Here is a 24,814-nt window from a genome sequence, read left to right on the forward strand (position 1 = left end):
ACTATATATATATATAGGCCTATTATAAATATTGTATATATCATATCACTAATATGTTCTTTTAATCAGTGGTAAAATAAAATAGCTGAGCTGAATCATATGCCAAATGTTTAGCTGACAATTTATGGTGAAATTAAGAGGAGACTGAACTTAATTTGTTTTGCTAAGTCCTACATATACAATATAACGCAAAAATAAAACCTTTCTATTCGTATTTTTGAATAGGATATTCTGTAAAGCTCTATTTAATGATTGCATAAAAACATATTAAATAAAAAAAAGAATGGGGTATGAAAAAAAGACTGTAAGTCTGTCTTTAAACACACACACACACACACACACACACTCCACGCTGTGCTCTAAATGAGCGCAGCAGCTTGTCAGAGTCTGGGGTGAGGTGGCGGGGAATCCCGCTGCTCAAGCCGCGTCACTGAGCTCGATCACCGCCCACAGACTCGGTGATCTCCGGCGCTCTTCCACACAACTGCAATCATGTTGTTCCACGCAATAAATCTGATACTGATTAGTGGGGCTCCTTTCTGCTGTTTAGCGTCTAAACGGCTGGCTTTCACATTGTACAGATCTGAACTTAAATAGTGAAACGGACAGAATTCCCCGACCATCCACACCCTGACGCGAGAGGCGCTCAGACCGGAGAGGAAGGCTCTTATTCGGTCAGATGGCGTGCCGCAGTCCGCCCACGCGTTTCTCGCGCCCACACAGGCAGCGAAAGGAGCGTCATTAACTCACCGCTACTGCCAGCACAGCAGAGCATAGCAGAGACAACACCAGAGTTTCAAGAACATTTTAGTCCAATCTTACATCTGTAGAATAAGGTCTAACAAGCACAGAAAACAAAAATAATTTACGCGTCAGAGGCGTAAAGACACACGTCTTTTAACAGAAGGAAAAGTTTGACTGATATTGGGTTGAGTTTCAGAATCTGATAAGAGTCGGTCGTTTGGCTCCTGTAAGCTGAAGTGTTCTGCTGGATCCTGTCTTGAAACCTCTCGAGGTGAGTAGTGCACAACTACTGACGAATCATTGAGCAGTTGTACTATCTTCATTATAAACGATCAGAGGAAATCTACTGCGGGTTATATTTAACAACAACCCATGAGCATATGAAGGGAATTTCGTAGATACACTAGCTCATTATTTGTGAAATCTAAAAATATGCAAGCTGAAAAAAAAAGATACGTGTGTATTTTAAAAATAAAACAAACTGCAGTTACTGTGACTACAAAATGTTTTTCTCTGTGGCTTTTACATGGCATGCACAAAACATGCAAAAATAATTTTGTAGCCTTATAGCACAAAACCAGTCATAGCAGGTCATTAGCAGGGGTAGCCTATATTTGTAGCAATAGCCAATAATACATTTTATGGGTCAAAATGATACATTTTTCTTCTATGCCAAAAAAGTATATTAGCTAAGTAAAGATCATGTTCCGTTAAGATATTTAGTAAATTTCCTGCTGTAAATATATAAAAACTTCATTTTTGATTAGTAATATGCATTGCTAAGAACTTCGTTAGTACAACTTTAAATGTGATTTTTTTTCAATATTGTAATTTGTATTAATTTTTTATTTATTTTTTGCGCCCTTTAGATTCTAGATATTTTTATCTCCAAATATTGTCCTATCCTAACAAACCATATATCAATGGAAAGATTATTTATTCAGCTTCCAGGTGATGTTGATATGTCTTAATAAAAAATAATAATAAAAAAAAAAAAAAAATTACCCTAATGACTGGTTTTGTGGTCAAATATTAAGCTGTTATTTAATTTGATAAAGCTTTATTAAAACATATCTCTTTCTCTTTTTCTGTGGGACTACTTAAAATTTTTAGATTTTTAGATTTCTCTATTCATGTGAGGATGCAATGATGGAACCGTCACATACCAAATCTGTCTCCAGCTATCATATTCTAGGAGAGATAGAGCGATATAAAAAGCAGACGAAATGTGAGGTTAAGTAAACAACAATTATTGCAGATTAAGAGGCTTCATATTACACTACAGAAGGAAGAAATATGACTGTACCTCAATTTGGCTCTTAGATAAAGTCTTTAAAAAAGAGGTTCCAAAAGGTGTTTTTTTTCCAGCAGTGCCACAGAAGAACCTTAAAAAAAAAAAGTTCTTTACTGCATCTATGGTTCCATGAAGAACCTTTAACATCTTTAGCACAAACAGTACTTTCAGTGTTTAGATTATTAAAATGTTCACACACACATGGTTTTTTCAATAACTGTTGTCTGAAATGTGTTTTTGCTTTTAAAAACATAATATTCTGCACAATAGTATCCATCTGCAGAGACACAGCACTGATGAACGGAAAAGTAGGAGGGTCTCAAGACACGTTTTTGAAGTTACACTTCTTTCTTTTCAGAACAAAATGTGTTCTGTGTGAACCAGACTTGAGGATGTTCTGGATACAAAGAGTGACTTAATCTTAGGAAGTTTGCAGTGTGTATAGTGTTTTGTACAGTTGCTAAGTAAATGGTGATTTTGTTGTTGGTGGTGGACCCTCACATTAACTTAAATGTTAGTGTCTATTCAGAACCAGAAGTTTTCTCACCAAAGTCATGCTTCTGCTGTGCACACATTAATGGCTTTGCATTACCTGTCTTACTATATTTGCAAACACTCCGAAGCTCCCTTTTAGCAACCCAACAAGAAATAGTCAACATTTCCAATCTTCTTCTTCTTACCTCATGCAATCACTTGAAGTCATTATTTGAAGTCAATATCTCTTGTCCATTTATTTATCTGGAAAGGGGCCATATAATGTGTGGCAATATGGTCATTATAGAAAAATTTACACATTCAGGGGTTATTTTTGTGTTGGGCATCACTGTACATAATCACATAATAATAGTTCATTTATTACTCATTTAAAAAACTTTCACAAGAGTAAAAATATGTTTTAAAATAAAGGTGTTTGGTTTAATTATTTAAAGATTTAAAGTGCATAATATTGCATTAGGAAGCATTAAGATATAGGGCTGTACGGTTATACATTTATAGTTTAAAAAAGTTGTGAAACCTTTTTGGGATAAAGATTTATTACCTGGCTTTTGCTATTGATTACTTTTTACTTATTTATTATGAATAAATACATACTCCCACAACATATTACATCAGCACCTTTTGCCACTAAACAGACATTTTAAATTAAGCTTATTCATGGAGCATTTATTTTAAAGTCTGTTCAGAAACTACTGTAATTTATTATTCATATAAACGCTTTCTATTGCTGCTGAGCAGACCCCTGCAGCAGTGAGGTGAATGGCACAATCATCTTCAAAACTGTATTCATGAATATTATTCAGTCTTTAACTAAAATAGAGCTAACAGTGCACAAAATGTGTCAGCTGTTTGACATTTATTCTTTATGTTTTTATTGTAAGATATCATGTTTTTTTATGTACACTATACAGTAGTCAACATTTGAAGTGGATCAAAAAAGCTACTGTGTATTTATATAAATGTGTGTGTGTGTGTGTTTTTGAATGATACTAATGACAAGCGTTTGTTGAAATCCGTTGTAGCCGAGCATCAGGATGTCACTACCTCGGACGCTTGGCGAGCTGCAGCTCTACAGAGTTTTACAAAGGGCCAACCTACTGATGTACTATGACACCTTCATCCAGCAGGGAGGAGATGATGTCCAACAGCTGTGCGAGGCTGGCGAAGAGGAATTTCTCGAGATCATGGCACTGGTTGGCATGGCCACAAAACCCCTGCATGTGCGGCGTTTGCAGAAGGCTCTGCGCGACTGGGCAGCAAACCCAACACTGTTTAACCAACCCCTGGCCACCAATGTGGCCCCTTGTGGAGTCCCTCTGCTTAGGATCAACAGCACCAGCCCTGCTGGCTCAGGGGTTATTGGTGGAAGAAAATCTTTAAGCAATGGTCAGCCAAGCTCTCCGTGTGAAAGAGAGGAAGTAGGATCTTGCCTTACGCCGCTCAGAGATAACAGTCCAAAGAGCCCCTGCTCACAGGCATCTCCTGTACCTTCAGACCATCTGTACAGAGAAAAACTGTCCCCCATGGATCCTCACTGGCTCACTCCTGAAATGTATGGAGCAGCTGAGTTAGATGAAGAACAGCCCATTACCCATCTGCCTTTCGCTTGCCACTCGCGTCTTCTTGGTCCTCCGACACCAACTTCTTCTTCATCCTCCTCCACGATGACCTCTCCATGGCCCGGAGGTCAGCTGGACCCAGAGACGGTTAAAGCCGTGGAGGAAAGCGTTGATAGGCTTCTAAGAACCATGCCGCAAGCAGATCAAACCGAGGTAAAGACGCTTTTGAGACTCAATAAGAAAATGGCCAAGACGGTGGGACACATTTTCAACCTGGAAGCTCAAGACCAGAGCAAAGAGGAAGAGATTCGCAAATACAGCCTGATCTATGGCCGCTTTGACTCCAAGAGGAGGGAAGGGAAACAACTCACCCATCATGAGGTTTGTTAAAGAGAACATTTTGAACAAATTGCACAGATGTTGTAATAAACACTGTCATAAACACACAACTAAACTAACCCATCATACAGTGAAATTTGCTAAATCCAAACTAAACTAATCTGCTGTAGACATTGTGTATTGCAGCATACACAACTCAAAGTAAGGAGAGGTGTGCTATTACTTTAATATCCCATTAGACTTCTAATTTTTATTGGAGACAATGAAATGGGATAATTTCCAACCCAAAGCAACAACTCCTTACACTCTAGGAACTGCATAACACACAGAAAAGTTAAGCAAATGCTTTGCATGGCAACCACCCACAACATCTTAGCATTCTTGCGATAACTTTTGCACAGGGAAGCAACATTTGATGCCACAATATTTTGATTTCAGCCCATTTTTTAAACCCTTTAAAAAACAGCACTACATTAAATGAATCCAGCGATTCCTCCAGTTCATTTGCATTTTATAGTTGTCAAAATGCCCTCACTTTCATAGAACTCAGTTGATCCAGGTTAATTGGGATTATTTCCACTTTCAGATGCTCATCAATGAGGCTGCAGCTCAATTCTGCATCCGTGACAATGCTCTGTTGTTACGTAGAGTTGAACTGTTCTCTTTAGCACGACAAGTGGCGAGAGAATGTGCCTACACGTCAACATTTAAACATAACAGGTCAGGAACTACTTTCATCTTGATTTTGAAATTGTTTCAGATTTTTGTTTTGTTCAACAAACTACTGTTTCAAATAATGCCAATCCACATGACTTTTATAGCATTCGTTTGCTGAAAAGACTTTGGGTCAAAATATCACTCATCCCAGACCTTAAATAATGCAAAGAAAACAAGTTCAAATTAATTTTTAAACATCACAATACTATTGTTTGAACTTGGGAAGAGTTTGACACCAATATTTGTGGAAGAAATCACAAAAATAGCAAATCTACAGATTTTTTTTGCTTTTCTTCTGGTACCTAGGCTCTAAGCAAACCTGTTTTTATTTTCTGCCGAACTTTTCTGAAAAACAGACTTTTTTTTTCTTAACTACTCCAAGAATTTTAACTCAATCTTCACCAAACTTGGCTCATATCATCAAAAGTCAACAATTCTTATGTAATACATTATCAGACAGAATAGTCATCCAACAGAAATCACACCAAAAACTAGGCTTGTTATCACAACCAAAACCTGTGAGTACCTGAGCGCCACCCACTGGCAATGAAATCTGAAAAAAAAAAAAAAAAAATTCACAATTCAAAACTTGGTGTGTCAGACAAACCCATGCAACAAGGCTACTCAGTTTACCACAATGCATTGGAGCAATCCTGATGAAACCTGGTATGTGTCAGCAGCACCATCTCCGTATGTCCATGTAGAGAGACTATTACAAAACTATCAGTTATGTTTGTAGGCCATTGGGTTAAAAGGTTATAATGAAAAATATAAGTGCAAATTTGAACTATCGGTGGTGTGAGACTGTTCGGGGAAGAGATCAGACATTTACCATACAGGAAATCTTTGGTTTATTCAACAGCTCAAGCTAAAATATGATACGTTTGGATGAAAGAATTTATAAAAATAATTGATTATGTATTACATTCAAAACGAGTGTGTTTGACTTTTAGCTGAGCAGAATCTTCAATGTATTCAAGACAAGAAAGAAAAGAAAACTGGTCCAAGGGGCTTGTGTAGAGAATAATTCACTGGAGGTAGTGCAGTGTGGTTCTTCTGGAACAAGGTTCTTGTTTGTAAGACCTGAAAAATATGTCAAATAAATACTTCTTATAATCTTTCAACACATGGAGAAACACATTTGGGCAACTGGACATTTCATTTAAACCATTGAGATAGGCATGATAGCTAGCCCTGCCGCCTCTTGTGTGTCATTTTCTATATTTGCCCTTCAATACTGTGACTTTTTTTTTTTTTTTTTTTTTACAATTAAACTTATTTGATCAGAATTTGAGCTGGGTTTGTTGTATTATCATCTCAGGACATACTCAGATGATTGTTCTGCCTCTGTTGACTGTTCTGCTCAGAAGAGAATCAAGCTTGATGTAAGTACATCAAGATATGTATCTATATATTCATCTGTATAAATGGTAAACGGGACTTTAAGGAATATGCCCAGGTATAATTTGGGCAGATACTTACACTTTATTAATAGTGACTTGACTATATAGCCACAAAAATGACAAGAAAATGAACAGGTTCCCTTATAGGATTAAAATAAAGATGTACACTGGAGAGTTACACTGGAGCTTACATTGGACATCAAGTTGTGAACTCCTTTTGTAGTACTATTGCACTCATATCTGTAATAATAATGTAACAAACCAACCACAAGTGACAAAACCTGTAATGCTTTCATTAAAAAAATGAAGTACTGCTTCTTTCAGATCACAGATTCCGACAGACTGTCTAAGGATCCAGTAGCCAACAGTGACAACAGATCTACAGCGGATGACAACAGCCTCTCTGGAGAAAGTCTAGATAGCATAACACCAGGTGAGGTTCCTTCTTTTCGATACTTCTGTTTTAAACATTGATATATTTATGAATGTCCAGTGTATGTCAGTAAATCTTGGGCATGTAACCTCAAACCATCATTGTCTCACATTCTTTGTTGCATTTATTGCAAATGTCATAATGTTCATCATAGCCATGAAGGATCAGTTCACACACAATAAGTGATAATAGTGACGTAGAGATCAATCATAGAAAGATAACAAAGCTAATTTGTATCCATTCATACTCGTGTCAGAGAAAAACATCATTGCTGAAAGAAACCGTAACATTTGATTGAGAGGCATGTTTGTCTAATTCTGTGTGTCTTGATAGATATCAGCCCTCAGTTGCACCCCTCCTCATCCCCTCACCCCCTCACCGACACCACTGGCCTCATCAACTGGAGTCGCCAGCTCATGCAACAAACTCTCATGGATGAGGGCCTCAGATTGGCTAGAATGGTGTCACGTGACCACGCAAGCAAAGTCAGCCTAGGGTCAGAAAAGAGACAGATTTCAGGTGAATACTAGATGTTTTATAACATGCACACTTCTCATGCACCTTCCAAAGATAGAGAACAAGACAGAGTTTGGATTTACTTCCCCTTTCTAAACTTAGGCTTGCCTTCAGATTTTGTTAATCAGCATGATGATATTTTTTCTGTAACCCTTAATTTTAAGACTTAATTACACGTGGCATGAAATGATGCATAATTACATATAACTAACCCTAAACTAAACCCTAACCCTAAGAGTTTAGTAATATTACTCTGCACTTATTTGTCTAATTACACGGTAACAATGTCACCTTTAAATAAAGTGCAACGTTAACATGGTAAAGTTTTTTTTTAAGGTGTGTTTGTTACACGTTACACGTTATTACTATTATAATAACAATTATGCATAATTACATGCAAGTAACTCCAAACATTAATATTTAGTTAATTAACAGACACTTTTATCCAAAGCAACTTACAAATGAGGACAAACCAAACCCTAATCCTAACCCTAATGTAATTAATATTACTCAGTACTTAAAGGGTCAGTTCACCGAAAAATGAAAATTATGTCATTAATAACTCACCCTCATGTCGTTCCAAACCCGTAAGACCTCTGTTCATCTTCGGGACACAGTTTAAGATATTTTAGATTTAGTCCGAGAACTCTCAGTTCCTCCATTGAAACTTTGTGTACAGTCTACTGACAAAGTCCAGAAAGGTAAGAAAAACATCATCAAAGTCCATGTGACATCAGAGGGTCAGTTCCATTTTTTGAAGCATCGAAAATACATTTTGGTCCAAAAATAGCAAAAACTATGACTTTATACATCATTGTCTTCTCTTCCATGTCTGTTGTGAGCTAGTTCAAAACACAACAGTTCAATGATATCCATTTCATGAATGAATCACTAGATGTAACCGGATCTTCTTGAACCAGTTCACCAAATCAACCTGAATCGTTTAAAACGGTTCGCGTCTCCAGTAAGCATTAATCTGCAAATTACTTAAGCTGTTAACTTTTTTAATGTGGCTGACACACCCTCTGAGTTCAAACAAACCAATATCGTTCTTGAGTCAAGAACCGGTTGCATCGGTTTTCAGATCACCAGAAGTTCTTTCGGACAGTTCGATTCAATAAACCGGTTGAAGAAAACAGTTCACCAGTTCTTTTGCGCTGGACCTAATGACTTCATTTGCGATGATTGCCCTTGATTCAAGCCTTCGGTTTCACCGCGCTCATAACATTAGCACAGAATCAGTTCAGAATCAATCACCAAAAGAATCAGTTCGGTTCAGACGCTCTGTGTGTCAGTTTGCTTCACGCTGAATCACACATGCGCAGTATTATCAGCTCCTCGGTTCTCGAATCGGACACGTCCGACAGAAATGGTTCTTGACTCGAGAACGAGTCAGTCTATTGTTCGTTATCTGGCTCGGATCGGTGTTCATCTTCAGTTCTCTCTTCAAAGCAGTTCAGTCAGTGTACTGTACTGTTTGAGTACATGAATTACTTCGGAATATTGGTTTGTTTGAACTCAGAGGGAGTGTCAGCCACATTAAAAAAGTTAACAGCTTAAGTCATTTGCGGATTAATGCTTATTGGAGACGTGAACCGTTTTAAACGATTCAGTTCGATTTGGTGAACTGGTTCAAGAAGATCCGGTTACAAAATACATTGCGTCGAATCAACTGAACAACATTCATTAGGAAAACAGTGTGTCAATAATGCAAAATGATAGTTAAAGGCAGTTCATCATTGAATTCAGTGATGTCATCTTTGTTCAGTTAAATAGTGTCTGTACATTTATTTGCAATCAAGTCAACGATATCGCTGTAGATGAAGTGACCCCAACTAAGCAAGCCAGAAGCGACAGCGGCAAGGAACCGAAACTCCATCGGTGACAGAATGGAGAAAAAAAACCTTGGGAGAAACCAGGCTCAGTTGGGGGACCAGTTCTCCTCTGACCAGACGAAACCAGTAGTTAAATTCCAGGCTGCAGCAAAGTCAGATTGTGCAGAAGAATCATCTGTTTCCTGTGGTCTTGTCCTGGTGGTCCTCTGAGACAAGGTCTTTACAGGGGATCTGTATCTGGGCTCTAGTTGTCCTGGTCTCCGCTGTCTTTCAGGGATGTAGACGTCCTTTCTAGGTGCTGATCCACCATCTGGTCTGGATACGTACTGGATCCGGGTGACTGTAGTGACCCTCTGATCTGGATACAGACTGGATCTGGTGCCTACGGTGACCTCAGAATAAGAGAGAAACAGACAAATATTAGTGTAGATGCCATTCTTTTAATGGTGTAGTTATGGGAAGTGTTCCCGGTTCCGGTTTACCTAATTAATGCTGCCTAAAAATCCTATAACGTATTTGGATATTGAAAGCATATTAGTACTATTGAAAACATCTGAACTGATGCTATCTTGCTCAGTCACTGACTGTATTGCATGACTGTAGCTTTCGGCCAGGAGAAGATGTCATCAGGTGGCATCCAACTTTCACGGGGGGTTTCGACCCTGAACAACACAACCCTCCAGTTGGCGGGTCGGCAGTGGTGGCCAGTCACTGCCCTTCTCCTCCTGGCCCCCAGCTCAACTCCTCCCTCCTACTCCAGAGCCAACAAGACGTTCTTTCTGCTGCCTCACCCAACCTACGGACAGCTGCCTTCCTCTCCCTTCCTGCTAAACCCAAAGCAGTGAGTGTCTTCCACACAGACTGTGCCGGGAAACCCCTGCACCCGACCTCAACCGGGAATAGCCAGGTCTGCCACCCTTTGGCCCTGCACTGCTCAACGAGGTCCTGATACTTTGTGGCTTTCCGCTCATGGGCCACCTCACACCCGTCTTCTCACGGGACCGTCAGTTCGATCAAGATTATCTTCCTTGCCTCCTCAGACCATAAGTCCACCCCCATCTCCCAGGATTGTGCTGCTTGCAAGAGGTTATTTTTGATCTTCTTGGGGGCTGCTGGTTTCTCCCCTTCTCTGATGAACTGAATGCATGTCTTCGGCATTGTACTGGTCTGGTGCTTTTTCTGCTTCTCCCGCTCCAAGATGTCAGCCAGTGCAAAGAGAACCTTGTCATGGCGCCACCTGTATCTTCCTTGGCTAAGGGCTGTTTTGCATCATGCCAGTATGTGCGCCATTGTTCCCCTCCCTCCGCATAGCCTACACGATGGGTCCTCCCTCATACCCCATCTGTGGAGGTTTGTTGGTAATGGAAGGGTGTCCTACACTGAACAGAGCAGGAAGGAGATACAAAAGGGCTCCAGTCTCCAGATCTCAAGCCACGTGATCTTCCGCTTCGGCAGGTCCCACTTCGTCCAGACACCTTGTACTCCAAGTTCGACGGCCCTAGACCTGCTTCTTTCTTCCTCTAGGTATTCGAGATTGGTCTATAATTAACTAGTTCTTTGGGGTCAAGTTGTGTTTTTTTGATGAGAGGCTTAATAACAGCCAATCTGAAGGTTTTGAGGACATATCCTAATGACAATGAGGAATTTATAATAGTCAGAAGAGGATCTATTACTTCTGGAAGCACCTCTTTTAGGAGCTTGGATGGTATAGGGTCTAACATACATGTTGTTGGTTAAGATGATTTAACAAGTTTATACAATTCTTCCTCTCCTATAGTAGAGAATGAGTGGAACTGTTCCTCAGGGGGTCTATAGTGCACTGTCTGATGCGATACTGTAGCTGACGGCTGAATGGTTGCAATTTTATCTCTAATATTATCACACTTTTTTTTTTTTCATAGTTTGGCTGGTCCAGCAATTTATAGTCAGGTGCGACTTATTTATCAAAATTAATTTGACATGAACCAGGAGAAATGAACCAAGAGAAAACATTACCATCTAGAGCCGCAAGAGGGCGCTCTATGCTGCCAGAGATGCTGCTCAGTGCTCCTGTAGCCTACACTGAGCAGCATAGAGCACCCTCTCGCGGCTGTAGACGTTAATGTTATCTCTTGATTCTTGGTTCTAAATAAATGTGACTTATAGTCCAGGTGCGACTTATGTAAGTTTTTGTCCTCGTCATGACGTACTTTTGGACTGATGCGACTTATACTCAGGTGCGACTTATAGTCCGAAAAATACGGTACCTGCACCTCAAGCACGCTTTGCAGGTGTACTGCACTCACGGATATAAAATAAAAGTGAACGATCAAAATTAATCTGATAAGATTGATCGATAATATCAGAAATATGGCTTTGCAGGTGTACTGCACTCACGGATATAAAATAAAAGTTTCTGATAATATCAGAAATATGGCTTTGCAGGTGTACTGCACTCACGGATATAAAATAAAAGTGAACGATCAAAATTAATCTGATAAGATTGATCGATAATATCAGAAATATGGTGTGAATTCAGTTATATTTTATCACTCTAAAAAAACAGAGAGTGATAGTAAGATAAAGATTCTAGAGAATAAATAAATAAAAACAGCTACACGGAACAACAGCCACTGTAGAGAAGACAATGATGAATAAAGTCGTAGTTTTTGCTATTTTTGGACCAAAATGTATTTTCAATGCTTCAACAAATTCTAACTGACCCTCTGATGTCACATGGACTACTTTGATGATGTTTTTCTTACCTTTCTGGACATGGACAGTATACCGTACACACAGCTTCAATGGAGGGACTGAGAGCTCTCTGATTAAAATTAAAATATCTTAAACTGTGTCCCGAAGATGAACCAAGGTCTTACGGGTTTGGAACGACATGAGGGTGAATTATTAATGACATCATTTTCATTTTTCGGTGAACTAACCCTTTAAATGTATAATTACACTGTAACAAAGGCAGCTAGAAAAAAATGGTAACCTTTTTTTCTGTTTAAGTTCTAAGTGTCTATTTTTGCTGCTTAGTTGACATACAATACAAAATGCTATGTCAGAACTCATAACTAGCTTGGCTATTTTAGTTTTTGTAAACATATTAAAACGGATGATTGGTTGAGCTTGATTTAGGACGGACAATGTATTTAAATTAGTTTTTTTTTTTTAAGAGATTATTGTACTGTAGAAAAGGTCATAAGTGTGTAACTTGGATTTCACGATTGTCAGAATTATCACTTTGTATGATTTTAATTGTTTGTATACAGTCAAGTTCAAAACCTACTAGGTATTTTTCATGTTAAATAGTTCAATGTAAGTGTCTTTCTTCTATGTAACAAAAGAAGATATTTGGGTTCCAAACACAATGTACCCTATTTATGTAATACGTGCCAGTGTATAAATCAGGCGCATGACAAAGATATATATAAAGGGTTATTTTAATGATCACGGGAGAAAAAGGGCACATCCAAACACAAGTATATAATAATAGTATGTAACATTAATAGCGGAAAAAAAGGAACTGAACAGACAGGGTTTAAAAAGGCATGGAAAGCATGAATAATTAATCAATTAACAAAACGAGAAACTGAACATTACCAAATGGGGATAACACAAAAGAACAGAAGTTCATGAGTGTGACAATTGACTTTCACTTAAAAAAAAAAAAAGAAAGAAAAAAAAAAATATCCTTTGAAACAACTTGAGGGTAAATAAATCATGACATAAAAAAAAAATAAAATAAAAAAATTCTATCCTTTAAAGGCTGCAGGGTTGATAGTGATGATAGCGAAGAGACTAGCACACCTTGAAGTGTCTCTGAGGAACATATAAGAACAGTGCCAAACTGATTTATTTGACTTATCTGGTGAGCTAATCTAGATAGTCTTTAAGGATGGAATTAATGAGAGATCATCAGATTCGAGAAGCTCTTTCAGAAGAAAACATCTCAGTCAGACGTCGTCATTGGGGACCGCAGAATAAAAGAGAAATGAGAAGAGAAAATGTGAATGGGTGGTGGGGGCCACAGGAAGTGCTGTGTGGGTGAAAAATTGGAGCCCCCCTTCCCTGTCTGACGTCAAAGCTTATGAAAATGTGTGAGAGGAGGGCGGATGGATGGATGGAGAGAAAGAGGGGGTGAATGAGTAGGAGGGAGTGAGAAGGGCGTCGCTTTGACTCACAGAGACAGAGTAAAAATAAACTATGTGGGCAGTGAAAGGATGCGGCCGCTCTCTCTCTCTATTTTAATGAGCAAACACTAGTGCTTCAGTTCAGTGGAATGGCCAAAATGAGCTTTAATCGGTCTTTCTTTGTATTTTTTTTGTGTAGTCTCTTTCAACCGAAAACGCAAGTTCCTCATTTCATTGCACTGTCAGTCATTCCTCAGCATTGTTCTGCGTTCATATAATTCAAGTTTTAACATAATGTTTTATTGCATTGCTCTAATGTATTATTAATGTGTGCCGAAGTGTTGGAGTTGTGATGTGCACATCAATATTGGCACAAGTAGAAATGCAGTAGGAAACCCAATGATGCAAATGCTGATTCTCCAAGTCTCTTGATAACTGTGCGTTAATGAGCTGAACATATTTAGAGGAATAGTTCACCCTCAGGACGATGTAGATGAGTTTGTTTCTCCATAGGAACACATTTATGAGAAAAAAATTTGCTCAGCAGTGGATCCTCTGCAGTGAATGGGTGCCGTCAGAATGAGAATCCAAACAGCTGATAGAAACATCACAATAATCCACAGCACTCCACTGCAACCCATCATTAACAGGTTGTGAAATGAAAAGTAAAAACAAATCCATTGTAAGGACGTTTTAACTTTAAATCATAGTTTCTGGTTAAACCATGAGTCCATAAACCATAACTTGTCCATGCCCTTTTTTCACATCAAAATCCACCAACTTCTTTGTTTAGGAGTATGTTGCACTGCTTTTACTTGCAAACAGTGATATTTATTTTAGCTGGAATCAATGGTCTTATTAAAAATGTCTTGGTGATGAATTCATTTCTTGCTAAAATCAGTTTGGAGTCTCATTCTGGGGGATCCATTACTGAGCAAGTGATCGAATGCTATGTTTCTCCAAATTTGTTCAAATGAAAAGTTTTTAAGCTTGAAGAGACAGGAACAAAATACACAACAATAGACATTTGATATTGTAAAGTACCGTAATGTGTTCCTGACACTCTTTATCATTCTCAACCTTAAAATCCTCAAACTTTGTTTATGTTCTCGTAGAGATGGAGGAGAAAGTGTCAGAGAGGAGAGGATCGAGTAACAGAAGCCACAGTCCAGCAAACACCAAAGACGACCCACAACTGACAATCTGCAAGTCTCCGTGTTGAACTCAGGTTGGATATCATTTCTTAATGCAGCCGTGGTGTTCAGTTCGCTATGTTGAATAGTCCTGTTGTAGAAAACCTGTATGCACCTTATCATGTTCTTTGAGAACATTTAAAGACATTTAGCAGAAAGTTCTTGTGTCTTTGCAAATGAGATTTGATCCACATTCAGCTTAGTGCAAGCAACAAGTGTTACAAATATATTCCATATTCTCTGTCAGGTTATAATGTCAGTAAAAAGCTTCAATGGTGCTAAATTTGTGTCATGCAAATTCTACAATGAAATTGCATTACCTAAACCTTAATTTATTAGGACAGATGACATGCTTCTCGTTCTAAGTGGAGCTGTGAGACGCTGGGATTTAGGTCTCATTACATTTACTGTTTCTTGTTTTAATGGATTTCTAGCAAAAGTTTGGGAGAAACACTCTTATTTTATCCAACTAATCACAGTGCTAGAATAAGCAAACCGCTCAAACACTTTAAGATGTACAGCGATTATATTAACATGTGAAATCCTGAAATTGAACCCTTACACTAGTAACACACTGATGCAGTAAATATGAATATTTCAACTCTAAATGCACATCGAGTTTTCATAGGTTACAAAATGTAAATGGTTCAAATGAATCATGGAGGAAAATCCTACTCTCGCTGTTTAAAGGATGAATGGCTAATGCGAATAATGAATAAGAATTGTGCATTTCAGCGCTAATGTTAGAAATAGATCTGTGGCCTCTTTAATGACAGAATATTTATTTTTCAATTTCTCAATAAATTATGTTGTGATGTCTCCCATGTTTATTTCTCTAGATTGTTACTTTTATTTTGCAGTGTAAAAATATAAAACTTGTGTATTACAACAACTTTTATTCATTCACTGCTTTTGTTTATGGTGCTTACAGTATTGTACATGCAAATGTATGGACAATTTTGATGTTTCTGTCTCATTTGTGACACGCGGTTCCTCAAGCCACACTCACCCTGTTCTCATCTCAACAAGAAAAACCAAGACAGATGATGCCTGTGATTCACTTGCCCTATCCTGCCATCATCATCATCATCATCATCATCATCATCATCAATCTCACAGATGGGGAAGTGTTTGGGAAAAAGTAAAAAAAAAAAAAACACTGTCTGATAAATGTAGTGATTGTTTCAGTTGCCTGTTGGGTGCCACTGGTGGCAAATTCACTCAATCAATTAATCGCTAATCAATAAAATGATTTCATTTGAGTAATATGCTTGTGAAGCAAAGCAATGAACCAAAGACCATGTCATTCAAAAACTGTGGGACTCTATATTTCTTTATTCTGTGAAACACAAAAGATATTTTGAAAGATACTTTGCAGGATTTTTGTCCATATGAAATTAAAGTCAAAAGAGTTGTTTCGGACCATTTTGACAAAATAAATTCAGGAAATACAGCCTTAAATGACAGATTTTTGAGTGAAGTACCCCTTTAGGCTAGACTGTGTTGTGTAAGAGCATGTCCTTGTGTGCTGGAGTGCCTTGAAGGCTAAATAATAAAATAAATCGCAGATTATTAATATTATTTTATGAACACCAAAAAGTAACATTAAGTAGGATGTAAACAAGACTAAAGAGATTTGCCATGTCATGTAAAAATGTCTTAATCTGCCGATAACTTGCTGTCCTTTATCATAGCGCTGGTGTTCATTTAAACACAACCACTGATAAACTAATGAGGTTTTACAGCATTCACGCTACCAGTTGGTGTGATCCATTGATTCTCTACATTCTAACATGTTTCTGTGTATTTAATATTGAATTGCTAGACAGCACTATACTCATATCTTGTGTTTTATGGTAGTGAAAATTCAGCATTTGTGTAAAAACAGTATATCATTCTAAAAAAAATAATGATATAAACCATTTCTACTGGTACAGAACAAGACACTTTTTGTGATGGAACCAAATAATTAGAAGATCAAGCTAGTTAATGAATCATAACGTTACTCTGTTGTTCTTCTCACTTTATCATATTTGCATGCTTGCAGTACAACTTTGTGGAATTTATTAAGAAAAATCTAGATCATCACTGACCAAACCTCCAATAGTTTCAAAATCTAACATTACCAGTTCTGTTCACTTATCATCTCATCTTCATTTTCTGATGAATTTGATTCCCAGGATCACTTTCCATCAGGTCATGTGTGTAGTGAGGTGCCGCAGAAACTCTCCGCGGGTGCTTGTGTGTCCAGGAAACACAGCGTGACAGAACTCACACACCTGCGACTGCAGCGTGACTCCAGACATGAACAGCCCTCCGGCTTGACTGACCAACTCACTGTCCAGGAACGAGGATGACCAGGGCCTCTGTGGGACCGAGAAACACGTCAGATGCTTATATTGTGTGAGATGTGCAGGAGGTGCGATCAGAAGCAGCTTAAAGAAAAGAAACTGAAGTGAATCAATGCTAACAAATCACTGGTGGGATACGAACCCGCAGTCTCTGTGAAGTCTGGTTAGCATAATAATTCTGCTCAACTCTCCTCAGGTCATCCAAGGCGCTGTTTTCTGTCGTCTTTACCGGATAGTGGAAAACTGCTTTATCGTGGTCATCCTGTTTCTGATCTGGCATGTCCAGGTTAAGATGCAGTTTGTCTAGTCCTCTATCAATTTGACTGAGATAACTAACAGCTGAAAAACAAACATACAGTATTCATAACAGAAACCTTGATTTGACGCTTGAGGTTGAATGATTCACAATTGCAGACAAAAGTGAGAATGGAAAAATTCTATTAGTGTTAAGGCCTGTTCACACCGAGAACAACAACTGTAAAGATAACTGCTTGCCACCAGTGTTGGGAAAGAACTAGTTACATCCAACACAATTAAGTAATTTAATTACAAAAAAAAAACATAATCTTTTAAGGTTACTGATAAAAAATATGCGATTAAATTAGTTAATTATGAAGACGTTAACGATTAACAAATTGATTCCAAAATTGCACTAAATTAAGGCACTAACATTGTTTATTATTAGCACGCACTGCAGTTCTGTTGTCTTCAAATGCTTGAGCTAAGCAGGATGGATTCTGATTGGCTGTCAACTTTTTTATTGCTTATAAACTGGAAACAAAATCATTCTGGAAGTTATTCCAACAATATTGTTCCTCTGTGCTGTTACTGCTACTTATTAAAACTATATCCACTTCAATTTTCTAAAACGTGGAAGTAAGCCTATGGGCGATACTTCCGGTTTATTAGCCACTACAGGGAAATAACGAGAAGAATAACAACGTACAGTAAATGGTAAAACTGTTTGCATTACAGACCAGTATGTTCATAATTAAGATAATACACTAAAATAATATGGTACAACACACCAATTTTTAAAATAGCTGGAAGCAAATGAGACCGGAAGCGAGACCTATAGACTTTTTAGGTGAAGAAGAAGGTGGATAGTTATGGTTATCGTTCTTGGTGTAAATTGGCCTTCAGTCAATGGTAGAATTTATAAGTGAACATTTCAGCAGACAGAGGAAGAAAACTCTACTTTGAGAGCCCAGTATGTGTGGTCCATGGGGATCTCTTAGTGGTTCTTGATCATGGCGTTCTGCAGGATGGGGTCGGTGTCCTGACTTTTCCTCAAAGTTCATAGTTGGAGCCGTGGCTAAACCTAAAAGTGAACATTAATATCACATATATCATAGCGTATACAATCATGTTATACACCGTGACATTATTAATGGTGTAGTTAGTAGTATTTTATTTGCAAGATTCTTCTGACCTTGTTGTCGTTGTATTGTGTCAGAGAGATGTTGTATTATTGCTGCTTGTTTTAAGCAGAGAGACTGGAGACGAATAAACTCCTGGTACAGTGCTGCATACGCCTCCTCCATCTGAGAGCGGAAGTTCACAAATAAAACTTACTTAAAAGTCTTTGAGTTTGCAGTCTTGAAGACTTCTGTACAGGAATATAGAAATGAGGAAAACTAGTCACTAAAATAATAGAGAAAGACTGCTCATAATTATTAGCAAGATAAAGTACAAAATAACATTTCACTGATTAGTGTGGTAAGCTGACTCAATGAAACCTGCCATTCAAAAGCCTATTATTATTTTTATTTCATGTAATTGTAACAGTAAAACAATTATGATTTTATTATTATTATTATTATTATTATAAATAATGCATTGGTGCATTCTGTTTATTTTACCATCAAGAAACACAGGGGAGACCAGGATGGTTATAACTGGGTAGCCTACAGTGAAATAACCTCTGAATTATTTTACCCACTTGATTTGACATGAATAAATAACAACTTGTCAGGTGAGAACAACTTTTCAAATCTTTCTTTCTTTTTTGCATTAACAGGGGTGGCTACAGGCTTTTGGCTGCATGGGCACACTTCTAACTATTAAAACATGTCGCACGGTGTGTTCCTCCGCAACAATAGTCAACTTAAACCACAAGTGTCAACCGAAACCACATGTTACACAGTAGCCTTTGTAACCTTTGTTTGAGTACTACTAGATATTCGACACAAATATATAGACTGGCAAACAACTCTGAGTACGTCCTCGTTAATAGATTCAATGTCACTATAATATCAATACTGACAAACACGTTATTTTCTCCTAAAAACATTCCGCTTCTGTCGCTCTGTACTGTCATCGCAGTAGGTTTCTACAGTGCATTCCAGTGGCCACAGAATGAAAGCATGACGAGGAAGAACTTCTAGCAGTCTGTATAATATACATGCTTACTATATATCAAACATCCGTGATCAATCCGGTACAGCTGAAGATTTATTTTACGTCTGCCACTCAACTGACTCTGAGGATGAGGCCGTGTATGCACTCCAGCGAAAAATACTAAAACAAACAATCCGTCTGTGTCAGGAAATCAAAACCAGGAACTAAAACAGGAACCTCCTTCTGGGTCTTTTTTAAAGTGACCCAGCACAGAAACAGAGCATAGCTTTTATCACTCCACAGCCTACTGTTTGTTTCTGTGTCTCCTCTCCATTTTCACGAATGACAGCGTAATCAAAAGTTATTGATATCGAATTTATAGATAGCAGCCTATCATTAATTTATTTGCTGATAATGTTATCACTTCTGAAATAATTTTATGACTGAGTGCCAATAAAACAAGTGATAAGAATTTAAATAAAATGAATATGAATTTTGATGAATGATTTGAATAATGAATAATTTTTTATTAAATGTTTCAAATCTTTTTTTTTATTTTTGTTTTTACATTGTATGTTAAATTAATTGTAATTTTTATTTCGTGATGTTTTTACCAGGTAATGGACAAGTTGTATTTAAACTCATTATATGACACATTGAGAAACAATTAGGACTGTCAATGTGTATTTTTTAAAATCTGAATAAATTACACAATTTGTTCATTTATTAATCTAATTAGTCGCAAATAAGTATTTATCAATATTTGTTGAGAAAAAAACTCTAAATGCCCTGAATAAACAATTAAAATTTTAGTCATCGTTTTAGACAGTGATATTGAATAGACAGCACAAAAAGCGGCCTTTCAAAATATTAATGTTGTATGTTTTAATTCTGTGACTCTCCTCATTAATTCAACACATTATTGTATTGTGTCCATGTTCCTCAGATGAACATGAGCAAAGATTGTTTGTCCATATAATGCAAAGGGACAGGACCACTTCAGAAACCACACAAAGTCAAGTTTAAAATATTAGTAATTATTTTATTATTATTATTTTTTTTTATTTTATTTATTGCTTCACTTAAGAAGACACTAGTGATTCATTAACGGGGCTGTATTGTGTTCTGCTGTGCTGCATTGCTGTTGTTGCACTACATATATGAACTGTCAGAAACCATTGTAGATTTAGCAGCACACTACTGTAAAAACTTACAGTACAATAACACATTTATCCATTACAGTAAAATACTGTAATTTATATCGGATTCTGTGTAATTTTGACTTTGCTGAAATATTTTAAGGTATATTTTAGAATTGCTGTAACCTTGCTGTAAACTGACTGTAATACACTGGGCAATAATACAGGATCGCTGTAAATAGCTCGCTACCTGAAACCACATCACAGACAACACAACTGCTGCTGACCGGAGAGAGAAACAGAATGGAGGATTTTTGTAAATTCGGTAAGTTAATTTGATTATTACATGTTTTTCTCTACCATACATTATTTTAAGTGTGGTATGAAACCACAAGTTTAAGTCAAAGTCACCTTTATTTATATAGCGCTTTAAACAAAATACATTGCGTCAAAGCAGCTGAACAACATTAATTAGGAAAACAGTGTGTCAATAATGCGATTTAAACCATGCTAATGCACTTCCACTGAGGCCAACAAAGTGTTCAAGTCTATGCAAAAGTTTAGCCAGTTTAACCAGTGAACGTTATAATCATGCGTTTAGCCTGTGCCATTGCATTTTTCTTTTCTCCTTTTCTAGTTCTCTTTGATCAAACCTCTGTATGTCTGTAAAAAAAAAAAAAAAAAAAAAAAAAAAAAAAAAAACACTTCTGCTTTTTTTTATTACTTAGGTACAATTTAAATTTATACTTTTTTTACCTTTACACAAGTATGTTTTTGGCCATTTTGTGATGTTGACCACATCATGTCTCTTTCTGAAATATGTGCAACAGCCAAATTGTACGGGCTAAATATGGCCTCGGTCCCTCCTGTGTGACTTGGATGTTTTTGTCTTCTACTATTTTTACTCTGTCTTGTGTGGTCTACAGCATTGAATGCTGGTTACTGATGTAACCATGATTCCTTGAGGCTATCTTGCCAATTTCGGTCCCCTTGGGGTCTATGAGAATGAAAATGTGGAATCCCAAGTTTACAGCAATACGTGAACTTGCATAGACACGAACAACCACCAATCACTTAATTAACCCTCACATTGAGTTCCTCAATGAGGTTAAAATTATATTAGATACACCAGTATAGATTAGTCTGGAGGTACTACTTGCGTTGCCTGTATAAAGGGGTTCCCTTTGTTGTGTTTGAAAGGGGTTTTCCCGATGTCGCTGATTGGCTGGAAGTTCATTAGTCGTTGAAGTGACATCTTGGGAAGCTCCGTAGTTGGGCATTGGCTGATGATGCAGAGTCGTGTGCGCTGGTTGAAGTTAAACGGGCACTCGAGGTCAGACTCGGAGACACGGCGTTACAAAACTTAACTCGGAACATGAAACTCTCAAAGGGAAAAGAAAAGAAACTAAAGTAAAAAAACAGAAGTACAGTTTGATGAGACTAGGTGGTGTTTCTTCTCATCGTGGCTAAGTAGCAGCAGGCGTGCAGGCTGAACCTTATTTTATCAAGCACGTGGTCTGAATTTTACCACTCTTGCAGGGTATAATTTTGGACATGATTACTATAATAAGAATATGATACATTTGAAGATAACTGATGGTCAGAAACATTTCAAGCAAGCAGATTGAAGCACAAACAAACTAAACATGAATATGAATCCTTAAGCTATCCCATAATTATTAAAAGACATACCCAATAAGTGATTATAAACATGATAGTAAAATGTGTGGGTTACATAAATGAATATGGAGTTAAGCGATGGACTGATATATTTATTCATTCTATATTATTAAGTCATTTTGAGTCCATTTTTGTCCATTTATATCTAGAAAAGACAGTTCCTATGTCATTCTCTGACATAAAGATGTTCTGTGGGGACCAGAGGTTAAGAGGCCTCCTTAGGAATTCCAGTCTGGTTCTGCTAGGTGGGGGGAAGTCAATCCAAGGATCTTGTTTATTACTCTCATGGGTTAACATGTGCTGGCCGGAGTTGCATCTTGATTACTTGCCCCAAATTTGACAATCTCTTCTCCAGATGGAAATTGTCAATAATTGTTCTAGTGGTGTTAATGTTGAAATCTGTTCAAGTCAAGTCAGGTAACCTTTATTTATATAGCGCTTTAAACAAAATACATTGCGTCAAAGCAACTGAACAACATTCATTTGGAAAACAGTGTTTCAATAATGCAAAATGATCGTTAAAGGCAGTTCATCATTGAATTCAGTGATGTCATCCCTCTTCAGTTTAAATAATGTCTGTGCATTTATTTGCAATCAAGTCAATGATATCGCTGTAGATGAAGTGACACCAACTAAGCAAGCCAGAGGCGACAGCGGCAAGGAACCGAAACTCCATCGGTGACAGAATGGAGAAAAAAACCTTGAGAAAAACCAGGCTCAGTTGGGGGGTCAGTTCTCCTCTGACCAGACGAAACCAGTAGTTCAATTCCAGGCTGCAGCAAAGTCAGATTGTGCAGAAGAATCATCTGTTTCCTGTGGTCTTGTCCTGGTGGTCGTCTGAGACAAGGTCTTTACAGGGGATCTGTATCTGGGCTCTAGTTGTCCTGGTCTCCTCTGTCTTTCAGGGCAGTAGAGGTCCTTTCTAGGTGCTGATCCACCATCTGGTCTGGATACGTACTGGATCCGGGCGACTGCAGTGACCCTCTGATCTGGATACAGACTGGATCTGGTGGCTACAGTGACCTCGGAATAAGAGAGAAACAGACTAATATTAGCGTAGATGCCATTCTTCTAATGATGTAGCAAGTACATCAGGTGTTATGGGAAGTGCTCCCAGTTCTTGTTTACCTAAATAATGCAGCCTAAAAATCCTTTAACGGATTTGGATATTAAAAGCATATTAGTATGTTATGTGTAAGCCAGGTTAAAGAGATGGGTCTTTTATTTAAACTGCAAGAGTGTGTCTTCTCCGAACAATGTTAGGTAGGTTATTCCAGAGTTTAGGCGCCAAATAAGAAAAGGATCTGCCGCCCACAGTTGATTTTGATATTCTAGGTATTATCAAATTGCCTCAGTTTTGAGAACGTAGAGAACGTAGAGGATGTAAAAATGTAAAAGGAGCTCATTCAAATACTGAGGTGCTAAACCATTCAGGGCTTTATAAGTAATAAGCAATATTTTAAAATCTATACGCTGTTTGATAGGGAGCCAGTGCAGTGTGGACAGGACCGGGCTAATATGCTCATACTTCCTGGTTCTAATAAGAACTCTTGCTGCTGCATTTTGGACTAGCTGTAGTTTGTTTACTAAGTGTGGAGAACAACCACCGAATAAAGCATTACAATAATCTAACCTTGAGGTCATAAATGCACTGTTTTTATGTGTTTTTTCAAAAAAGAAGAAGGAAAAAAAAACATCTGGGTAGCCTACTTAACGAAGAAATAGAAGAAGTAAATGATGTTCATTTTTTAGTCATTCTAGATTCACAACTTAATTAAAATTAACTTAATTAAAAAACTAAAAACTGATTTTTTAATTAGAAAAATTGAGATGCTGTAATCAGGCTTTAAAAATAATGGCCAAATCAATGGCATCATTGTCATATTTTAAAGAAATGGCACATGCTTAATTGTATGAATTTTAGAAATGTATCATATGTGAAACTGATTTTGAAATGCTTGTGTAATAACGCACCTTTTGTTTTATGTAATTTGGTAAAGAGATATGATGATACAGGCTGAAACATAGGAGCACAGATGTTGGAAACTGTATGATTGGAGTTTGTACACACAAGTACAAAGAGCATTCTCTGTAAAGGGATCCCAACTTTGGATATGTTGCCAAATGAGTTTAAAGTGATACATGATATAAAGTCTTTTAAGGTGATGGTTAAGCGCTGCCTTAAAATAAAATAATAATAATAATTTTTACATGGTTCCTTATTAGTTATTTATTAGGACTGGAAGAGTCTGTAAAACTAGGTGCATGTGTTTGTTCTGTATACTGTTTATAATCTGTGAGGATTTTATATGAAGGATTTGTTACATTAGTTTTTTTGTTAAAGAGTTTTTTATTTTATTTAAAAAATTACATTTTCTTTGCTACAAAATCAAATACACTGATGAAAACAATATATTAATATTATAAAATAAGTCATATTTTACCTATATCCTCCTAAATGTACATTTTATGATTTGTTTATATAGGCTACTACACCTTTTATTTTATCAAATAATAAGTCAGAAAATATATTGTTTAGTTTCTATAGGCTACTGTATAATGCTATGTCAGTTAGGACTGCATCATTAAGATACTTTATTCATTAGCTGGAAATTACTTTAAAAACGTATAAAACCGAGCATGAATGAAACATAGCTG

General features: G+C 37.3%; 2 protein-coding genes and 1 long non-coding RNA gene across 6 annotated transcripts; 1 reads left to right on the top strand and 2 right to left on the bottom strand.

Moving 5' to 3' along the window:
- The first annotated feature begins 371 nt into the window (after positions 1-371).
- LOC127967975 (NGFI-A-binding protein 2-like) lies at positions 372-15,465 on the top strand. Of its 3 annotated transcripts, XM_052568745.1 has the most exons (7): positions 374-1,015; positions 3,559-4,476; positions 5,021-5,154; positions 6,473-6,536; positions 6,879-6,987; positions 7,321-7,506; positions 14,569-15,465. In XM_052568745.1, exons 2-7 carry the CDS (start codon positions 3,571-3,573, stop codon positions 14,673-14,675), a joined length of 1,506 nt encoding a protein of 501 aa, XP_052424705.1. In that variant the 5' UTR covers positions 374-1,015; positions 3,559-3,570; the 3' UTR covers positions 14,676-15,465. The 3 variants fall into 3 exon arrangements, with proteins under 3 accessions (XP_052424706.1, XP_052424705.1, XP_052424707.1); XM_052568746.1 differs by lacking the exon at positions 7,321-7,506 and having other exon boundaries at positions 372-1,015; XM_052568747.1 differs by lacking the exons at positions 5,021-5,154; positions 6,473-6,536.
- LOC127967981 (uncharacterized) lies at positions 6,593-8,430 on the bottom strand. Its single transcript, XR_008155866.1, has 2 exons — positions 8,071-8,430; positions 6,593-7,478 (listed from the first exon to the last, which is right to left on the bottom strand). It is a non-coding gene; the product is annotated as an uncharacterized LOC127967981 (long non-coding RNA).
- Positions 15,466-15,961: 496 nt separating the features above from the next.
- On the bottom strand, positions 15,962-19,686 carry zgc:113184 (uncharacterized protein LOC553745 homolog). 2 transcript variants are annotated; one of them, XM_052568753.1, is made up of 5 exons: positions 19,410-19,686; positions 18,430-18,541; positions 18,196-18,318; positions 17,140-17,336; positions 15,962-17,012 (listed from the first exon to the last, which is right to left on the bottom strand). In XM_052568753.1, exons 2-5 carry the CDS (start codon positions 18,539-18,541, stop codon positions 16,839-16,841), a joined length of 606 nt encoding a protein of 201 aa, XP_052424713.1. In that variant the 5' UTR covers positions 19,410-19,686; the 3' UTR covers positions 15,962-16,838. The 2 variants fall into 2 exon arrangements, with proteins under 2 accessions (XP_052424713.1, XP_052424712.1); XM_052568752.1 differs by having other exon boundaries at positions 18,430-18,606; positions 19,410-19,577.
- Between the last annotated feature and the right edge of the window lie 5,128 nt (positions 19,687-24,814).

This window comes from Carassius gibelio, chromosome B11 (assembly GCF_023724105.1).
Source record: "Carassius gibelio isolate Cgi1373 ecotype wild population from Czech Republic chromosome B11, carGib1.2-hapl.c, whole genome shotgun sequence".
In the NCBI taxonomy this organism is placed as follows: domain Eukaryota; kingdom Metazoa; phylum Chordata; class Actinopteri; order Cypriniformes; family Cyprinidae; genus Carassius; species Carassius gibelio.